This window comes from Podarcis muralis, chromosome 5 (assembly GCF_964188315.1).
Source record: "Podarcis muralis chromosome 5, rPodMur119.hap1.1, whole genome shotgun sequence".
Lineage (NCBI taxonomy): Eukaryota > Metazoa > Chordata > Lepidosauria > Squamata > Lacertidae > Podarcis > Podarcis muralis.
Genome location: NC_135659.1, coordinates 101,234,460 through 101,252,097, shown reverse-complemented (window position 1 = coordinate 101,252,097; position 17,638 = coordinate 101,234,460). Strand labels below are relative to the sequence as shown.

At 56.1% G+C, this 17,638-nt stretch overlaps 2 protein-coding genes across 2 annotated transcripts; both read left to right on the top strand.

Annotated features, from left to right (window-relative positions):
- The first annotated feature begins 3,055 nt into the window (after positions 1 to 3,055).
- On the top strand, positions 3,056 to 8,143 carry LOC144324875 (uncharacterized). The gene is made up of 5 exons (XM_077929503.1): positions 3,056 to 3,558; positions 4,871 to 5,044; positions 6,600 to 6,668; positions 6,882 to 6,983; positions 7,773 to 8,143. Exons 2-5 carry the CDS (start codon positions 4,997 to 4,999, stop codon positions 8,109 to 8,111), a joined length of 558 nt encoding a protein of 185 aa, XP_077785629.1. The 5' UTR covers positions 3,056 to 3,558; positions 4,871 to 4,996; the 3' UTR covers positions 8,112 to 8,143.
- A 1,701-nt stretch (positions 8,144 to 9,844) lies between these two features.
- Positions 9,845 to 15,673, top strand: LOC114599896 (ankyrin repeat domain-containing protein SOWAHB-like). The gene is made up of 5 exons (XM_077929504.1): positions 9,845 to 9,878; positions 11,233 to 11,319; positions 12,108 to 12,180; positions 12,307 to 12,398; positions 14,947 to 15,673. The coding sequence occupies exons 2-5, from the start codon at positions 11,311 to 11,313 to the stop codon at positions 15,157 to 15,159; spliced, it is 387 nt and encodes a 128-aa protein (XP_077785630.1). The 5' UTR covers positions 9,845 to 9,878; positions 11,233 to 11,310; the 3' UTR covers positions 15,160 to 15,673.
- Positions 15,674 to 17,638: the final 1,965 nt, after the last annotated feature.

Here is a 17,638-nt window from a genome sequence, read left to right as displayed (position 1 = left end):
TGGCCTCTCCTCGCTGCGGACTGAATGGGCAAAGGGGTTTCAGATCAGGGAACCAAGGGGGCGGAGCGTGGCCCGTTTCGGAGGCAGGAAGCTGGACAGGGGGCTTCTTGTTGCAGGTGTTCTGCTTGAGCGCCATGGGGAGGGTGCTGGTGCCCCCGCGATCCTGGAAATGCAGGGCACCCCAGCTGTGGTTCCTGCCCTGCCAGTCGGCTCCAGCTGTGCCCTGGCATTATAGCAGGTGCTGGGGGTGGTGGCATTAGGGCCAGCTCCAGCTGTGTTGGGGAAGCGGGGCTTGCGCCTAGATTACAGGCCATTATCTAATAAAGCCGGATTGGCGCACAGCATGCTCATGATCAGGGCGGTGGCACCGAGTCCTCTGGGGACAAGGTCACGGCCACCAGATGTGGAGGATGCAGCCGCCAGGCAAGGCGAGGGCTGGGAGCTGCCGCAGCCCCTTCCCAGGCCCCCTCCGAGACGTTGCTGCCAGGTAGGTAGAGGGCAGAAGGATGCCCTGTCCGTGCTCAGCGGCCCTTTCCTGTGCCAGGTACACGTGGGCACTTGTGCCAGGGGTAAAGAGGAGCGTGTTGTAAGGAAACTCAGGTTGGCTTTTACAGGTACCCTCGAGGTCCACTGTGGATTTAGAAATATAAATGGAGGATGCCAAGGTAGCAAGGCAAGCTGCTGATCTCCCTTGGTCTGGACAAGTCTGTCAGTCAAGATGCCTGGCAATACCCGACTATGGCCCTTCCCGGCCTGTCATCCTTTTGAAATAGGGAATACCTTGCCTACAGAATCCATTGTCAACGACCTGCTTCATTCCTACATGGATACCTGCTCTTTTCACTGGTCAGGCCATTCAACAGCTATTGGTCAAGCTGGTTCCGGGAGGGCAACTTACCAGGAATTTCCAGCTGCGTGACTTGAGGGGGTCTCTGAGGTTGGCTGGGGCTAAACACGGCTGCTGTGTTGCCCTCGGCACTATTTCAGACGTGGCTGATTTGAAATGATTCCTTATATTTTTATGCTGCTTTTATTTCACATGAATTGCAAAGTGGCTTACAAACAGTAACAATTGATGATGTTGTTTAGTCGTGTCTGACTCTTCGCGACCCCCTGGACCAGAGCACGCCAGGCACTCCTGTCTTCCACTGCCTCCTGCAGTTTGGTCAAACTCATGTTGGTAGCTTCGAGAACACTGTCCCACCATCTCATCACAATTGATAGAACATCACAAATTCACTTACGAGCATACATTTTATTTATGACGCCTTATAATTCTTACAAGAAGTACATTCACCCTTGTGGCTATTTATGGCCCCTTGTGCTCCTGCAGAGCTTGTGTGCCTGCGTGCGCCTTGAGAACTAGAAACTTGGAGGTGATGCACATTTTCTGCAGCTCAGAGACGTTGAGTCCCTGCTGCCGCCTGATCAAGGGAGAGTCACTTCTATTCAGAATGGTTGAAAAAGGAGCAGGGGTGGAGCAGCCATGTCTGTGGGTGTGAAGGAGCAGTGAATGGGTGCTGGGTGGAGAGGCTTCCTCCAAATCTGCCGGGTGCTGGAGGAGTTTGGGAAAGCCAGCTTGGGCCAGGAGGAAGGGCCTTGGCGTAGCTCTTGCAAAAGGTGGTCAGCCTTGTATGCAGGAGAAGGTCCTGGGTCCCATCCCTGTAGGGAACCTCTGAGCACACATACCATAAGTAGAGCTGGCTGAATCAGGCCAGTGGCTCATGTATAAGGGACGCGGGTAGCACTGTGGTCTAAACCACTGAGCCTCTTGGGCAGGGACGCAGACTTATAAAAAATATTGGGGGGGCCCGGGAAAGCTCATGAATAATAAATAAGCTCATGAATATGCAAATAAAGTGGCGCCGCCTCCTCGTGAGCGAATAGGGGAGAGCGTGCTGCGCCTATTAATCAGCTCCAAAGGAAATTGGGTGGAGCTTTTGCTCGGGAGGGAGGGCAGGAGGCATGCAGCCCGCCCCTCCCTGTGCATTTTGGGCTGGGAGAGGGGCGGCGATGGCGCTCTGCTGGAGGGGCGCCGGAGATTATTGGGGGGGCGGAGCCCCCCCAAACGAATTTTTGAGGGGGCTCGGGCCCCCTCAAGCCCCATGGAGTCGGCGCCTATGCTCTTGGGACTTGCTGATCAGAAGGTAGGCGGTTTGAATCCCCGCGATGGAGTGAGCTCCCGTTGCTCAGTCCCTGCTCCTGCCAACCTAGCCGTTTAAAAGCACACCAGTGCAAGTAGATAAATAGGTACCGCTGCAGCGGGAAAGTAAACGGCACACGCCGTTGCACCAGAAGCAGTTTAGTTCTGCTGGCCACACGACCCAGAAAGCCGTTTGTGGATGCCGGCTCCCTTGGCCTGAAAGGGAGAGGAGTGCCGCAACCCCAGAGTCGCCTTTGACTGGACTTAACTGCCTGGGGGTCCTTTACCTTTACCTGAAGTGGCTCATGTAGCCCAGCCTGCTGTTGTCACAATGGCCAACCCGATGCAAGCAGGATCACAAGCACAACCCCCTCCCCTCGCTTGTGCCCTTGACTGTGGAGGCAGAGCAGAGCCATCTTGCTCTCATCCTCTTTTAAATCTCTCTGCCTCCTGCAGCAGGGAGTTCCTCAGTTTATGCACTGCAGGAAGGACTTCTTTTCATCCGCCCCGAATCTTCCACCCTTCAGCTTCACTGAGCGCTCCGGAGTTCTAGTGTTCGGAGGCAAGAAAACTTCTCGATCCTGCCCTGTGTAATTTTACAAACTTCGGAGCCTGCAGGTCTTGCTGGACCACAGCTCCCATCATTCCTGGCTCATGCCCCCCCCCGCCTCCCCCCTAGACTAAACGGCACTTAATAGGCCAGCGCTCTAAACTGGGTATCTGGGCAGTTTCCTTTTCTCTTGACTTGTGGCATCCCTCCCCTCGCCCAGTGATGCCCGCATTGCCCTCCTCTGTGTAACCCCAGGGCGTGAAGGGCTCTGCTTGCATGTCCTAGTCCACCCAAGGCACATGCAACCGGGTGGGGGGGTGAGCTTTTCTTCCGGCTCAGGGTCCCCCCCCCCTCCCTGCGTGCGCTTTAGAAGCCCTTCAGGCGCGTTGGCTCTCCTGCGCCGTCCTTCTACTGGGATCTCCTCGGGGCAGCGACACCGGCACTTTCGTAGCCGGACGGTGCGGTGACTTTCTCCTCGTCCCGCCCTCGTCCCGCGGGTGGGGTGTGCCGGGGTGTCCCCTCGAGCCCCGTCCCAGCCTCTCCGGGCCGGGGAGCCTTTGCGCCCGTCCGAGCGGACGGAAAGGAGACCGGGAACGGAAAGGCCTCTCGTCCCGCCCTGGAGGCCGTCGGGGGTGGATTCGGGATTTCGCAACCGGCGGCACCGGGAGGAGGAGGAGGAGGCTCCCGGGAGTTTGGAAGCGCCGCCTGCTGGGTCCTGGGGCGGATGCGCCGCTCCGGAGTGACGCTCCTCCGGGAAGCGCCCCGACGGGCGGGGAAAAGGGCCGGGAAGTCGCCGCCGCCGCCACCCGGCCATCCTCCTGGTGCCCCTCGACGGAGGGACCTTCCCGGGAGCCGCCTTCAGCGGGTGCGTTACTCTTCTTCATATCCGGAGAGAAGGCAAAGGGATCCGGCAGGGAGCCAAGCGGCGCGCCCCGGGCTCTACGCCGCGGACCCGCTCCTCCTCCGGCGGCGAACAGCTGCCTGCTGAGCCTGCCGACGGGAGAGCAGCGCGGCCAGGGGGGTTGGCACGCGGAGATGGACGGGGCGAGCGCCCTGCCTGCCTGCCTGGCTGGCTGCGTCTTGTGCGCTCCGGCGCTGCGCCTCTTGCTGCGCTCCGCCCCAGAGCGGCATTAGGGGCGGTGAACGGCTCCGGGAGCTACCGGCCTGGGCTGGAGCACGTGGGGTGGGGAAGGGGCTCGCTCCCTCACACACACACACACACACACACACCCAGTGCAGGGAAAGGAAACTGGCTGCCTGGTGCCAAGTCAGAGGGCAGCCCCCACCTCTCCAGAGGGGCCTCTTCGCCAGCCCTGCCTGGGAATGACTGAACCTCCTGCGCACAAAGCGTTCGGTCTACCCCTGAACTATGACTCATTCCCCCAAAAGCAAGCAAAGATTCTAGTCCTCATTATTCTGAGTAAAGGGGCGAAGCAATGAGAACGTAAAACGCTGCCTTGTAGAAAGTCAGTCCTTTGTCTAATGACTGGCAGTGGGGGGTGGGAGGCAGGGGTCTCCCCCCCCCTCCCTGGACATGCTGCCATTGGGGGTTGAGTCCCAGGCCTCCTGCAAGCAGAGATGGATGCTTTGCAACTGAGCTGTGGTGGCCCCTGCCCTCCTCCTCATCCGCTGCTGACAAAAACAGGATGCTGCACTGAAGGAGGCGACTTCCTTCTCTCTCCCCCCCCCCCCTTCTGATTATCCCATCCATGGTGCTTAATCCATGGCGCCTAATTCACACGTGCACTTGTGAACCCTCTCAGCCTTCTTTCTATTTTTTATTTAGCTTGTCTGTACAATGCTCAGTTGGAAAAGAAAAGCTCAAAGCAGTTCACAAGAAAATGATAAAATTATCAATTAGGGGAAAAAACAAAAAACAATAATTTGAAACTTTTAGAAAGTTAAAGCAGCCATAGACTAAAAACAGATGAACACCTGCATCAGCGGTCTAAGGACCTTGAGTTCCCAGATGCCACATTCTGGCACAATTTGTTTGTTTGTTTGTTTGTTTTGCTTTGTATAACACCCTGATTAGGTAGAAATCCCCATAATCCACAAATGAAGTATTGAAATAAATGTCAATACAGGGAAGAGAGCCGGGGGTCTTAACTGCATAGGAAATTTGTGCCCGGGGACAGCTAAGAGGGTCTTGCTAGAAAAGCTGTTTTGTTTTGCAGGAGAAGCGTCTTCCTGTGGCGACTGCTCCAAAGTGGGAGGGGGCACAGAAGACCAGCCCCCAGCGGGACATCTGTCCAGCCGTCCAGTCGCTGTGGTACTCCTGAGAGTCTCCGTGCTGGCGAGACATGTCAGCCCCTCAGATCCTGGTCACTGTCTGCGATGATGGGGCACCGGTAGGTTTCCTGGGGCCTCTGGGGCTGCTAGTGCTCCGGAACCGAAATTGGGTAGCTGGAGAAGGAGTTGCGGTGGGCTTGCCTCAGAACTGTGGGGTGAGGATGGCCGCTTGCTCTGCCAAGACACTAAATCAGAGGTTGCATGTTGCCAAAGGCCCCAAACTATAGAATGGTAGAGTTGGAAGGGACCCCAAGGGTCATCTAGTCCAACCCCCTGAAATGCAGGCATCTCAACTAAAGCATCCATGTTGTGATAAGAATTTTAAGGTCTTAGGTATATTTTAAATGTTCGTAAATGGACCAGCCATGCACATACATAGATCGGCACAGGAAGACTGACCTGAAACCAATTTTGATTCCCAAACTGACCAAATGTTTTCTCTGCAAGGTCAAACTGGAAAAGCCTCCCCATTGTCTTTTCCTTCACAAATCCTGTCTTAAGCGTATGTCTGTGTATGAATAGGGTGTGAGCCTGTGACCTGGCTCAGGAACTAAGTATTTATCATTACAAAGGACTGGCCAGGCTCCCCAGGCAATCCAATCAAGTGACCATTAACAGGTAACCTGCCAGACAGGAGGTAAACAAAGCACTCAGATTTCTGCTGGAGACCACCTCTTCTGTGATGTAGGTATGATGTATCTGGGGGGTGGTCTTGAGCTCCAAGGCAGGGAATTTAAAATATCTATATAAGGGCAGGCACACCATTGTTCTGGGTCCTCCTTTTCCTGCATGTGGTGAGTGAGGACCCTGTTGCAACAGTTCAATAAAGATCAGGCTTACTAGCTGCTTTGCTTCTCAATATTCTCTGGTTGGCCTCTGTTATTCTCTCCTACCAATAGGGAACCTATGTAAGGACTCCATATGGGCTCTTGGATACCCCATAAGGGAAAAACAGCAGATTATTTGTTTACAACAATGCGAGATGGCCCTCCACCTTCTCCAAGGAAGGAGAGTCTGCCACCTTCCAAAGGAGTCCATTCCACTGTCAAACAGCTCTTGCCATCTTCCTAACGTTTAACCTGAATCTCCTTTCATGCAATTGGAGTTGGTGGGTTCGAGTCCTGCCCTCTGGAGCAGAAGAAAACAAGCCAACTCCATCTTCCATGGGACAAATTCTCATGGAAACTCCAGGAGGGGAGAGGGCTGCTCTTTGGCAGGTGACCCTTTGGGTTGGCCACTGTAGGAGAACGGAAGGGCCAAGGTCCTGCTGAGCGGGTGCTGGGCTGCCCCCCTGCCCGGGGTCCCAGCCTGGAGAGAGGGAAAGCACCTGGCAGGCAGGCAGGATGGCGCTCAGGACCACGGCTGAGCACCCCCTGGCCTTCAGCCTGCCTCTTTCCAGCTCAGCCCCGCTCATAAGCTCTTTAGCCACTGGCAGCAATCACTTTCTCGTGTTAATAGGATCATGGCGGATCAGGGAGTCTGCCTCCACGCAGGGAGCGGGCGCAGGGCACCCACGTCTGGGGCAGCACCTCTGGGCAGGGGAGCTCTGTCTGGGGTGGGGAGGTGGCAACTCAGCATCTGTGCCCCATTCCCTCCTCTCTTTCCCCATTGCAGCCCCAGTCGGACCGAGACGCCGCAGACGACGGGGGTGGAAGTGGCCCGGGGGTCTCCAGCCCAGTGGCGGTGAGTGATGGGGCCAGAAAGGGGTCAGGTACTTCTGGGGAGAAGACAGGGGACTCTGTGTGGGGCTGGTGGAGATCCTGCAAGAAGGGGGACTATTGGATTAAGACAACGACTCACAACACAAATCCATAAAGGCAACACAGTCAAAACATACAGAAAACGTAAGAAATGAGCCTCAGTGGGGAGACTGAGAGAGGGTCTTTCTCCTTGCAGCTGGAGCCCCTGGAGAAGGAGTGGCTGCAGGCAGCGGCCGGGGGCCACGTGGCCACCCTCAGCCACCTACTCCAGCAGGACCCCACCCTCGCCTCCAAGAAGGTAAGATCGCCCGGCGGCTGGGCCCCTCGGAGCCAGTGCCCGACTTGGCCAGCCCCGGCTGGTTCCAAGGGCAGGAGAGCCCAGCAAGAGAGCAAGACTTGAGGCCGGCTGGTTCTCGCTGCCTGGGAGAGTCCAGAGGCCTGCAAGGAAGGGGCAGAACTGCCCTGGGCATCCAGCATCCCCTCCCTCTGCCAAGGAGGGCCTGCTGCTAGATTGGGGGGGGGGTGGGGGTGCCAGAGGCGGATTTAGGGCAGCGCAACCGGTTCCCCTGCGCAGTGGCAGAGTTTCATGCTCTGGCACCAGGGGGCAGAGAGCAGGCGGGGCGGGGCCGGTGCGCATCCTGGGGGCATGGCGTGTGTCCTGGGGGCATGGCACACCGCCCATAAGGGTGTGGCATGCGTCTTGGGGGTGTGGTTCCCCCCATAGGGGCATGGCACCCAGCGTGGGCAGGGAAGCAGCAACAATGGCACACCGCCGGGATCGTGCTGCCGGGGGCGGTGCGCTCCCCCCGCACACCTCTTCCTCCGCCAGCGTCCCTGCTCTGGGTGCTGAGTCTGGGGGGCACTGCAGGGCGTTGCAACTCTGCTGTAATGAATTGAGCAGAAGGGAAGAGACAGGGGTCGGGGTCAATGGGTTCTGCACAGGGCACTGCTGAAATTGGAAAAACCCCAGTCTGCCTCTAGGATCTCCCTGCATCTGAAGGGGCTCCCTTGCGCTTGCCACCCTCCGGGTGCTGACTTGAGCCCCTCTTTTCTCTCCCTCCCGTGACGCTCCGGCTGCTGCTTCCAGGATTTCACCTCGGTGAGTGTGAACGCTGTCCTTGATCTTGTACTCTGGGGCTCAGACCCACAAGGGGCGCCTGGCTGGCTGTCTTGCCCAATGCCAGGCGGTTCTTTTACAATGAGATTCAGACAAACACAAGTGAGTGAGAAGATTAAAGATTTTCTTCTAAACAGCAAGCATTGCATACATTACCAAGCAAGCACTTGGATCTGCCACAGGGAAGCCCTCAAGAAGCGGCGAAGGGACTCCCCCAGGGAGCCTCAGTTTGCAGGGCCCTGCGATCAATCAGTCCGTGCAGGAGCTTCTAATAACTCCACCCAAACCTTCCGATTTATAGATAGCTAACCTGTTAGCATGGGACGTGGGTGGCGCTGTGGGTAAAAGCCCCAGCGCCTAGGGCTTGCCGATCAAAAGGTCGGCGGTTCGAATCCCCGCGGCGGGGTGCGCTCCCGTCGTTCGGTCCCAGCGCCTGCCAACCTAGCAGTTCGAAAGCACCCCCGGGTGCAAGTAGATAAATAGGGACCGCTTACCAGCGGGATGGTAAACGGCGTTTCCGTGTGCTGCGCTGGCTCGCCAGATGCAGCTTTGTCACGCTGGCCACGTGACCCAGAAGTGTCTCCGGACAGCGCTGGCCCCCGGCCTCTTAAGTGAGATGGGCGCACAACCCTAGAGTCTGTCAAGACTGGCCCGTACGGGCAGGGGTACCTTTACCTTTAACCTGTTAACCTGTGTGGCTTGCCTGACTGCTTACATGCTACCAGCTATGTACAGATTATTCATTAGCCACCTCTCTCAGTGCCTTACTTTCTTTAAACAATGTCTAACATCAGAAGCAGCTACCCAGCAATATCACTTCCTTCCCTTCTTACAGATTAGGGCACTAAAAGGCTGTTCTTCAGCCATCCAAGAGCTGAACAAGAGATAGAGAGGGGAAGCAAACAGAGGCAGGAAGGGAACCACCTTAGAGCGCTATCTCCTCCAAATACAATTCTCTTCCGGGTAGATTGCCCTGTGAGAAGAGGATGCTGGACCAGGTGGGCCACTGGTCTGATCCTGCAGCCTCTTCTCATGTTCTTCTTTGGGAGCCCAAGACTTCTCGGGGGGCTGAGCCCACACAAAAGGAGCTTTGGAAAGAAGCAGCCGCGGTCCTGGATCAAACCAGCCCCTGTGTTGCAACGAGAACGTCAGCAATGTTATGGTTTGAAGGAATTCTATAAAAGATCGTTTATTGCATATGTACATGGTCATTGTGTTGCCCAGACATTGCCGGCGGTCCTGGATCCGCCAGCCAGCCCTCCCTCACCTGGAGAGTGCAGAATTGGGTCAGCTGCCCCCCAGCCACCATGTCTCACCTGGTCAGGAAGGGGGCTGAGGCCTGGGGGGGGGGGTGAGCCTGGCAGACGGGGCCCCGTTCAGGCAGGTGCTCCCCCCTGGAATGGGGTCTCCATTGCAGACAGGGGGGGGGCGCTTTGTGCTTTAATTCTAAGCCTGTGACTCCCGGCAGGGTCATGTTGGGCCTCCACATCTTCCTCCTCTTGGGGTCCTTTGTGGAAGGGGGGCCCAAATCCCCTTGTAATGTTTCTGCCCCCCACCCTCCCAGCCATCGGGGGGGATCCCTACTGCAGCCCCGGGTGCGTGAGTGCCGGCTGTGGGTGTGACACTCTGCACATGTTCAGAGGGCTTCAGGATGCACCGCGTGGCTCTAACGCTCCCTTCTCTCTGTTTCCCTCCCCCATTGCCAAATCTGCCGCCTGTCCCTTCTCCTCCCGCTCTGCTCAGGGGGTAAGTCTAGACCCACGTGGGTCAGGTCGCCTTGGCGTAGCTCTGGGGGGGGGGTCCCTTCTGCCTCAGGCTGTCTGCCTTCCTGATGGGCACTGTCTCTGAGACCCAGCGCCAATGCCACCCACCTGCCTGGCACACTGCCCCTCTTTCGGTTTGGGGTGCTCTCTGCTTGTGACCCCCCCCCACCCCACAGCCTCCCACCGTCTTTTTTTTTGGGGGGGGGGAGGTTCTCCCTGGGAACTGGAGTCTCTCCTGGGTGGGGATTTTAATGACTCTTCTTCTCTCCCACGGTTGCTGCTGCTGCTGCTGCTGCCTGACCTGACACAGTTTGTAAGTATTTGGTCCCAACTACTGATTTCCTCCCCTTACCCCTAAATGCCCCCTTCTCCTCCCCAGAATCCTTCATCTCACATTGTGGAGTTAAACTATGGAACTCCCTCCCACTGGATTAAGTGTAAGCCGCTCACCGATATGGCACATTTTATTTGCATGCCACCTTTCCATAGTTAGAACTGTGCTCAAGACGGCTTACAAGGGGGGGGGGATGGGGGACGGAAATACAAACATGGCAGAAGTAGTCATGAACAAAAAATAAAATATCAAAAAGTGCACAACCAAGTTAAACAATCTTCACATAAATCGTAATATCTAAAATAAAGATACAAAGCAGCAACTGTCCGCCAGCAGAAAAACCCCAAGCCCAGCCCAGCCCAGCTTTTGCAGTTGGAGTCAGTCCAGGCCCCTGAAAAGGCCTGCAAGGCAGGGAGGACCGGAGGGCTTTCAAGGGCTCCTAGTGAGGAGGGCTCTGCAGGAGAGAGCACTGCTTGTGGGGTTCCCCTGACGGGCCCCTGTGTTGCGTTCCGAAGGCAAAGGAAGGATTGGACCCTGATTAATAAAATACACACCAGGCTTGGCCAGCAAGACTCTGGGAGGAAGGGCCAATAGCCACTCCTTCGTCCAAACCGTTTTATTAACTCTTAAAAGAACTCTTACACAGCACTTGTACGAACCAATCAGATTTCCTGTGAGCATTTCAAAAAATTACCACATGGGACAAAGTCAGATCAGAGAAATCCTGCAAATAACTACTTTGAGCATGCATAAAACAGGAATCAAGGAGGAATGCATTTAGCAAACCCCAGAGGTCATAAACAGGCAGTAAATAGGAAAGGAAGGACAGGCAAGGAAAGATAGTGTTTACCATCTCCTTGTGAACTCTCTTCCTGGCCCTTAAGATCTACCTAAAGATTAACAACATCTACCTCCTATCTTTCTGGCCCAGGATGAATGGTGAAGCAACTGGTCTGTGTTTCAGAATGCTTATACATGCCTGTCAGGTGGAGAAAATGGGGCAGAGATGCAGAGGCTTGTGGGATTTGATCAGAAATTATTGCCAGTGACTCAAGCCCAGTCAAGCAATGCTTTCATCGCGGACACCATGGCTTGCTGCATTTTTCATAATTCCTCATAGCAATCCCACCTGACCCCCCACACTCTGGTTGGCTCCTGTGAGAAGAGGGTCCTGGGGCCTGATCCGGAGGCTCTTCTGATGTGTGTGAAGCAAGCCTCCGTCCTTTCCTGCTCCTGGGAGGTTCAGTGGGTGGGCAGAAGGGGGGCTGCCTCTTTCTTGCTGGGTGGGGGGAGGAAGGCTCCCCCCGGTGACCCCCCTGCGCTCTCCCCCCAGACAGCCCTCCACTGGGCAGCAAAGCACGGCAAGGAGGAGCTGGTGACCCTCCTCCTGGGGGCCGGGGCCGACGTCAACATGCGAGCGGTGAGTCCCTTGCAGGGCTGGGAGAAGGGGGCTGCGCAGCAAGGCGGGCTTGCCCCCCCCCCGAATCCTGGGGAGAGAGGAGGTGTTCGGGGTTCCCCTAAATGTCCCCTTCTTCCTCCTCCCATGCTGACCCCTCTGCACGAAGCATGTGAGTAGACCCTGTGAGTAGACAAGGGCAACACCATAGGTGTGGTTTTTTTGGGGGGGGGGGGCGTCCTGCACCATCCAGGGCTGGAATTGCAGCTTCAGCGTGGAGCTGCTCCCCTTAACATGGGGGCCCAAGTGGGAGCAGGGTGGGGGGCACCACAGTTGCACAACCAGTTGCACAAACCCAGCCAGATGGGCAGGGTATAATATTATTTTATTAATTATTTTATCTATTTATTTATTTATCTATCTATATCTATCTATCTATCTATCTATCTATCTATCCATCCTTCCTTCTCCTCCACCCTCCTGCCCCTTTTCTCCTGCAACACACACAGGGGGTGAGTATTCAGAGGTGCTGGACCTGGGGGGGCATCGCTTTGGGGGTGAGCAAGGCCCCCGAGAGCAGAGCCTGCTGGAGGGTTGCTGGAGACCCCAGGGGTGGGAGGGTCTGGGTGGCGGGTGGGGCGCCCCCCACTCCCCATAAAGTATTAGGTCTCCATGCTGTGTGCAGGCATCTTGGTGCCAGAGGGCAAGGGGGCACTGGGCAAAGCGCGTTTTGGGGGGGTTGGGGGGGGGTCTGGTAGTTTCAGAGTCAGGTGCTTCAGGGCCTGTTCTTCCTCCTTCTGCCCCCCAACCAGGGCTACACCCCCCTGCACATTGCTGCCCTACACGGCCACCGGCGGCTGATGGAGTTGCTCATCTGGACCCACGGTGAGGAAGACATGCCCCCCCCCACATCATCCACGCCCCTCCCTCCCTCCCTGCCAAAGGGGTCGGCCCTCTTTAAGGGCGGCTTCTTCCTCCCCGATGGCACCTCAGCTCCCTGTCGCCCCACAGGTGCCAACCAGGACGTGCGGGATTACAGTGGCCGCCTGGCCAAGCACTACCTCTGCGTGGAGACCCCGGAGGGAGCCCCCACCCCACCCCGTAAGAACAGCGCCCCCCCCCTTCTTGCCTTTGCGTGCGCCTCCACAGGGAGGGCGGCCTGGGAGGGCAGGTTCAGGACGGGCCAAAGGAAGTCCTTCACGTGGAGCGCCGGGTTAGACTGCGGAACTCCCTGCCACAGGAAGCAGGGATGGCTTTGAAAGAGGATGGGACAAATTCACAGAGGTGGAGCAGGCAGCGATGCTCCTGCTTCACAGCTGCCGGAAACACAGGAGGGGAGAGTGTGGCTCTTGGGTTCGAATCCTGATTGTTGTCTTCCCGTTGGGAGCATCTGACAGCCAGGCTCTGCGAATGTTCTTAATAATAATAATAATAATAATAATAATAATAATAATAATAATTTTTTAATACCCTACCCTTCCCGGTTCGAAAACCGGGCTCAGGGTAGCTAACAACAAATTTAAAACACTTTAAAACAATTATAAAAGCAGCATAAAATACAGTATAAAAACATGAATAACAATAAAATTCAAAAATCAATTTAGGGGAAATAAGCATTAGATTATCCCCAGGGCTAGCTGGCTGAATTGGTCCTACTTGGGCCAGCGAGGAGACCAGGAGAGAATTAGCTGTGGGGTCTCAGAGCAGGTAATCTTCATAAAAAGGGAGGGAAGGGGAAGAAAAGATCAGGCTGAATTCAGATTAAAGGCCAGGCGGAATAGCTCTGTCTTACAGGCGCGGCGGAAGGAGGTTAAATTCTGAAGGTCCCTGGTCTCCTGGGACAGAGCATTCCACCAGGTCGGAGCCATCACTGAAAAGGCCCTGCCCCTGGTGGAGGATAGTCTGACTTCCTTAGGGCCCGGGACCTCTCAACTATGGTTATTCATGGACCTTAAGGTCCTCCGTGGGGCAGACCAGGAGAGGCGGTCCCATAGATATGTGGGGAGGGGTCCCTTTCTGCTCCCTGTTTGCATGTGGAAGAGGGGAAGGGACCCTAAAGGGGATTTGCTTGCAGCCCCCTTCCCAGAGCTTCTAGGTTGTCTGGCGGAAGGGCCTCTGGGGAGAGGGGAGGGACGTGGGGTTGGACTAGATCAGTGTTTCCCAACCTTTTTTGGGCAAAGGCACACTTGTTTCATGAAAAAAATCTCGAGGCACACCACCATTACAGCCCCGTGACGTCAGCGCGCAGCGTCACACCGGGAGGGACATGAATTGCTAGCAAATTACATAATCACCTCCTTGATGCCTGGCTCATCTTCTCTGAAGGCAGAACCCCATTAATTAACAGCACAGACTCACACCATAGCCAAGACGAGGGGGGAAAACCTCAGTCATGCACAGTCATGCACATGTGAGGGCTAAATGAGGACGAAGACCGGGCAGAGAGCAGGGTTCAAATCACCCCACCTGGCCAGGACAATCCCTGGGTGCTCCCTTGTGCCACTCGCCTGACCCACCTCGCAGGGCTGTTGTTGCGAGGATAACACGGGGAGAACCACGCGCGCCCCCGGGAGCTCCTTGGAGGAGAAAGCGGGCGATGAATGCAATGCACGAAATATATGAGAGGCGACCAGGTTTTGCAGGTGAGGGGCCCCCGCCAGCCTCCGCTTCCAACACCCGGCGCAACGACGCCGAAGTTTCCCCCCGGGCTCGGCTCGGGGAGCAGCGCTGCTCCTCCCCGGCTCCCCTTTGCCCTCCCGGCTCTCTCTGCCGCCCACTGGGGACCCCCCTCACCTGCCAAGTCCGGAGCGCCGGTGGAAGTTGCATCCATGCATGCAGGGCGCCGCGTTGCCATTGCATTGCACTGCACTCCATGCAACGCCTGCACGCATGCATTGCCTTGCACGCCCGCCAAGGGGTCTCCCCGCAGTCCGATGCGTCCCCTCCGGCGTGGATGCAGCATTGCAAAAATAAAAAAACCCCGACGCAGCCCTACCTGGGGGGCAGCCTCCGCCGCTCCGCCTCCGTGGGGATCCCCGGCCTCCATCCTGCCGCCCGATCTCCGCGGGGGCGCAGGCAGGCTGCGCGGGGTCTGCGCGGAAGAGCCCCTGCCCGCCCGGCCGCCGCCGCCGCGCTCATTCCATGGCCGGGAGAAGAGCACTTCAAACAAAACGCCCGGCCCGCCAGGCCACGCTGGGAAACGTAGTTTGCGCACCCCGCGCGGGCGCGGAGCCCAAGGGCGAGGGGACTACGGATCCCGGCAGCCCCCGCGCCGGGGACGGAGGGGGAGAGGCCGGGTGCAGGAATGGAGGGACGGGTGGGCGAGCGAGTGAGTGAGTGGCAGCCGCCAAGCCTTGGCCGAGAGCCAGGAAGGGCCTCCCCGGAGGAGGAGGAGGAGGAGGGAGGCGCAGAGCGGGAGGGAGGGAGGGAACCCCAGGGGTCATCTAGTGACGGCGCCCCAATCGAAAATTTGACTTTAAAAAAAAAAATCTTTCAATTTTTTAATTTTTCCCGCGGCACACCAGGCAACATCTCGCGGCACACTAGTGTGCCGCGGAACAGTGGTTGGGAAACACTGGACTAGATGACCCTTGGTGGTCCCTTCCAACTCTGCCATCTGTGTGAGCGTGCCCCCCTGGGGGGTCTGCTGGTGTCTCCCCAGAGCTGAGCCCGATCCGGGGGGAGCGGAGCAGGAACCGGAAGCTGGCTTGCCTCCTCCTGCCCAGGACCATCCACCCAGCGCAGCGCAGATGGGGCTCAGCCAACGACTTGGCGGAAGAGGAGGAGGAAGAGGAGCCCCAGGAGACCCCCCAGCGCCTGGCGCCCCCAGGCAGCTACCGGGCCGTGCGCAAGTTCTCTCGCTAGACAGACAGAGGCCCCTGGACTCGGCCAGCCTCTCGCTCCGGGAGAGGCAGTGGTGGTGCAGTGGTTAGAACATTGGACCAGGACCTGGGAGAGACCAGGGTTCCAGTCATTCCACGAGTGGCACTGGGGGCCAGTCGCTGCCTCTCAGCCCAGCCTACCTCACAGGGCTGTTGTGAGGGGGAAATGGGGGGGAGAATCGTGCCAGGCCCCTTGAGCGCTGTGCGGAAAATTTGGGGCTCTAAATGGAGCAAATGTTTTGAATAACTTTCTATATACATTACAGCCAAGAGGTGAAGAATCAGAAGCACTCATTCTCTCTCTCTCTCTCTCTCTCTCTCTCTCTCTCTCTCTCTCTCTCTCTCTCTCTCTCTCTTTCTTCTACTTCCTTTGTATTTGTTTTTATTTAATCGGTTTTTTTACCTTTTGTATTCTAAAAAGATATTTTATAGTTGGTATTCATCTTTGTATATCTCCTTTCAAGCTTTAATAAAATATATTGGGGGGAAAGAGAAAAGGGTGGAGTATGAATGCAACAGACAAATAAATGAAACCAGCCCCCGCCCCCTTCCTGAGCTGGGGAAGCCTTAGACTTTGCCCCCCCCACCCAGCTCCCTTCCTTCCATGGCTGGCTGTGTCTTCTTCCAGGCCTCTCCAATAGATGAGGGACTCCAGGCCTTGATGCAACATACCCAGGATTTGGTTTCCTTGAAATGAACGTCAGCGGAGACCAGTGTCTTTGGGATATACTTACAGATGGTTTTACTTACACATAGATACAGCCTGAGCGTAGGATGGAGGGGTCACAGCATCAACATCCTTCTAGGAGATCTTGCTTCTCCATAATAATAATAATAATAATAATAATAATAATAATAATAATAATAATAATAATAATTTACTATTTGTGCCCCGCCCATCTGACAGGGTCCCCCCAGCCACTCTGGGCGGCTTCCAACAAAGATTAAAAATACATTAAAATGTCACACATTAAAAACTTCCCTGAACAGGGCAGCCTTAAGATGTCTTCTACATTTCAGGTAGTTGTTTATCTCTTTGACGAGGGCCTTCCACAGGGTGGGCGCCACCACCGAGAAGGCCCTCTGCCTGGTTCCCTGTAATTTGGCTTCTCGCAGTGAGGGAACCGCCAGAAGGCCCTTGGAACTGGACCTCAGTGTCCGGGCAGAACGATGGGGGTGGAGATGCTCCTTCAGGTATACAGGACCAAGGCCATTTAGGGCTTTCAAGGTCAGCACCAACACTTTGAATTGTGCTCGGAAACGTACTGGGAGCCAATGTAGGTCTTTCAAGACCGGTGCTATGCGGTCTCTGCGGCTGCTCCCAGTCACCAGTCCAGCTGCCGCATTCTGGATTAGTTGTAGTTTCCAGGTCACCTTCAAAGGTAGCCCCACATAGAGTGCATTGCAGTAGTCCAAGTGGGAGATAACTAGCGCATGCACCACTCTGGCCAGACAGTCTGCGGGAAGGGTCTCATCCTGCGTAGTCTCAGCTTTGGATCCAGCACAGAGCAAGCAGGTCTCTGGGTCTCCAGCTCAGCTCTTGCTCAACTCTCAGGGTCTTGTTCTCCTATACCTGGCAGCTAGGTAGGAGGGGTGGTGAAGGAAAGGCCCACCTGTTAGCCTGGAAGGTCCCATCCCTTAGTTGTGGCTCCTGCAACCTGACTCATTCTTTTGGGATGTGGATGAGGACACTTAAGTGGCCAGCCAAGGACATTGTCTTACCAAAATAAAATTGTCTGACTAGTTTAACGATAGAATCCCCCATTAGATTCTAACCCTCCCTGCGTCCAGGACCCCCAGGACTGGAAGGGACTCGGGGCATCATGCAGACAGACCTGCCCAAACCTCCTTCGAAACTACATCTCATTGGCCTGGAAGTGAATTGCCCCCATGACCACCGTGCGACTCAGCTGGGGACCCAATGCAGCTGTTCCACCAACGAGGGAGTAGCACTCTGCGCATGCTCTTTAGCCAAGACTTAGAAGGGGAACCGCAGTCCAAACGAGGTTCTTTGTCCACCTCTCCAGGCCTGGAGCACCCAGAGGTTTCCTAGTACCTAAATTTTTGTACATCTTAGATAGTCTTGAGGGGGTGAGGTACCATCCATGCTGCATCTTTAACATATTTTCCTTGACACGCCATACATTTCATATTTGTTCTCCAAAGATTTTCCCATTTGGTCATCATTATTGGGCAGCCAATATCCTGTGCCCATCTAATCGTTTCCTAGTGCTTTGTTGTGGGGAAAGAGAGCAGCCCCCACCCCAGTCCTGCTCTGCTGTAACCAGGCATGAGCTCAGGGAGGGGGCTGCGATGGGGGTCCTTAAACCCCTCCAGGACGTGTGGCAAAGGCAGCCGCTCCGGCGAGTGAGAATCCAGCTTCTGGCACAAGGCTCTGCTCCTCCAACTGCAGCATCCTGACGCTGCCCCTTTAAAGTAAGCTGTGCCCGCTGTCTGCTAAT

Excerpts from the sequence above, each read along its gene's own strand:
- LOC144324875 (XM_077929503.1), top strand. The coding sequence starts at position 4,997 with ATGTCAGCCCCTCAGATCCTGGTCACTGTCTGCGATGATGGGGCACCG. Across the intron at positions 6,669-6,881 it reads GGGTCTCCAGCCCAGTGGCG|CTGGAGCCCCTGGAGAAGGA; the intron begins GTGAGTGATGGG and ends TTCTCCTTGCAG. Across the intron at positions 6,984-7,772 it reads CCACCCTCGCCTCCAAGAAG|GATTTCACCTCGGTGAGTGT; the intron begins GTAAGATCGCCC and ends TGCTGCTTCCAG.
- LOC114599896 (XM_077929504.1), top strand. Across the intron at positions 12,181-12,306 it reads GTTGCTCATCTGGACCCACG|GTGCCAACCAGGACGTGCGG; the intron begins GTGAGGAAGACA and ends GTCGCCCCACAG. Across the intron at positions 12,399-14,946 it reads GAGCCCCCACCCCACCCCGT|GTCTCCCCAGAGCTGAGCCC; the intron begins AAGAACAGCGCC and ends GGGTCTGCTGGT.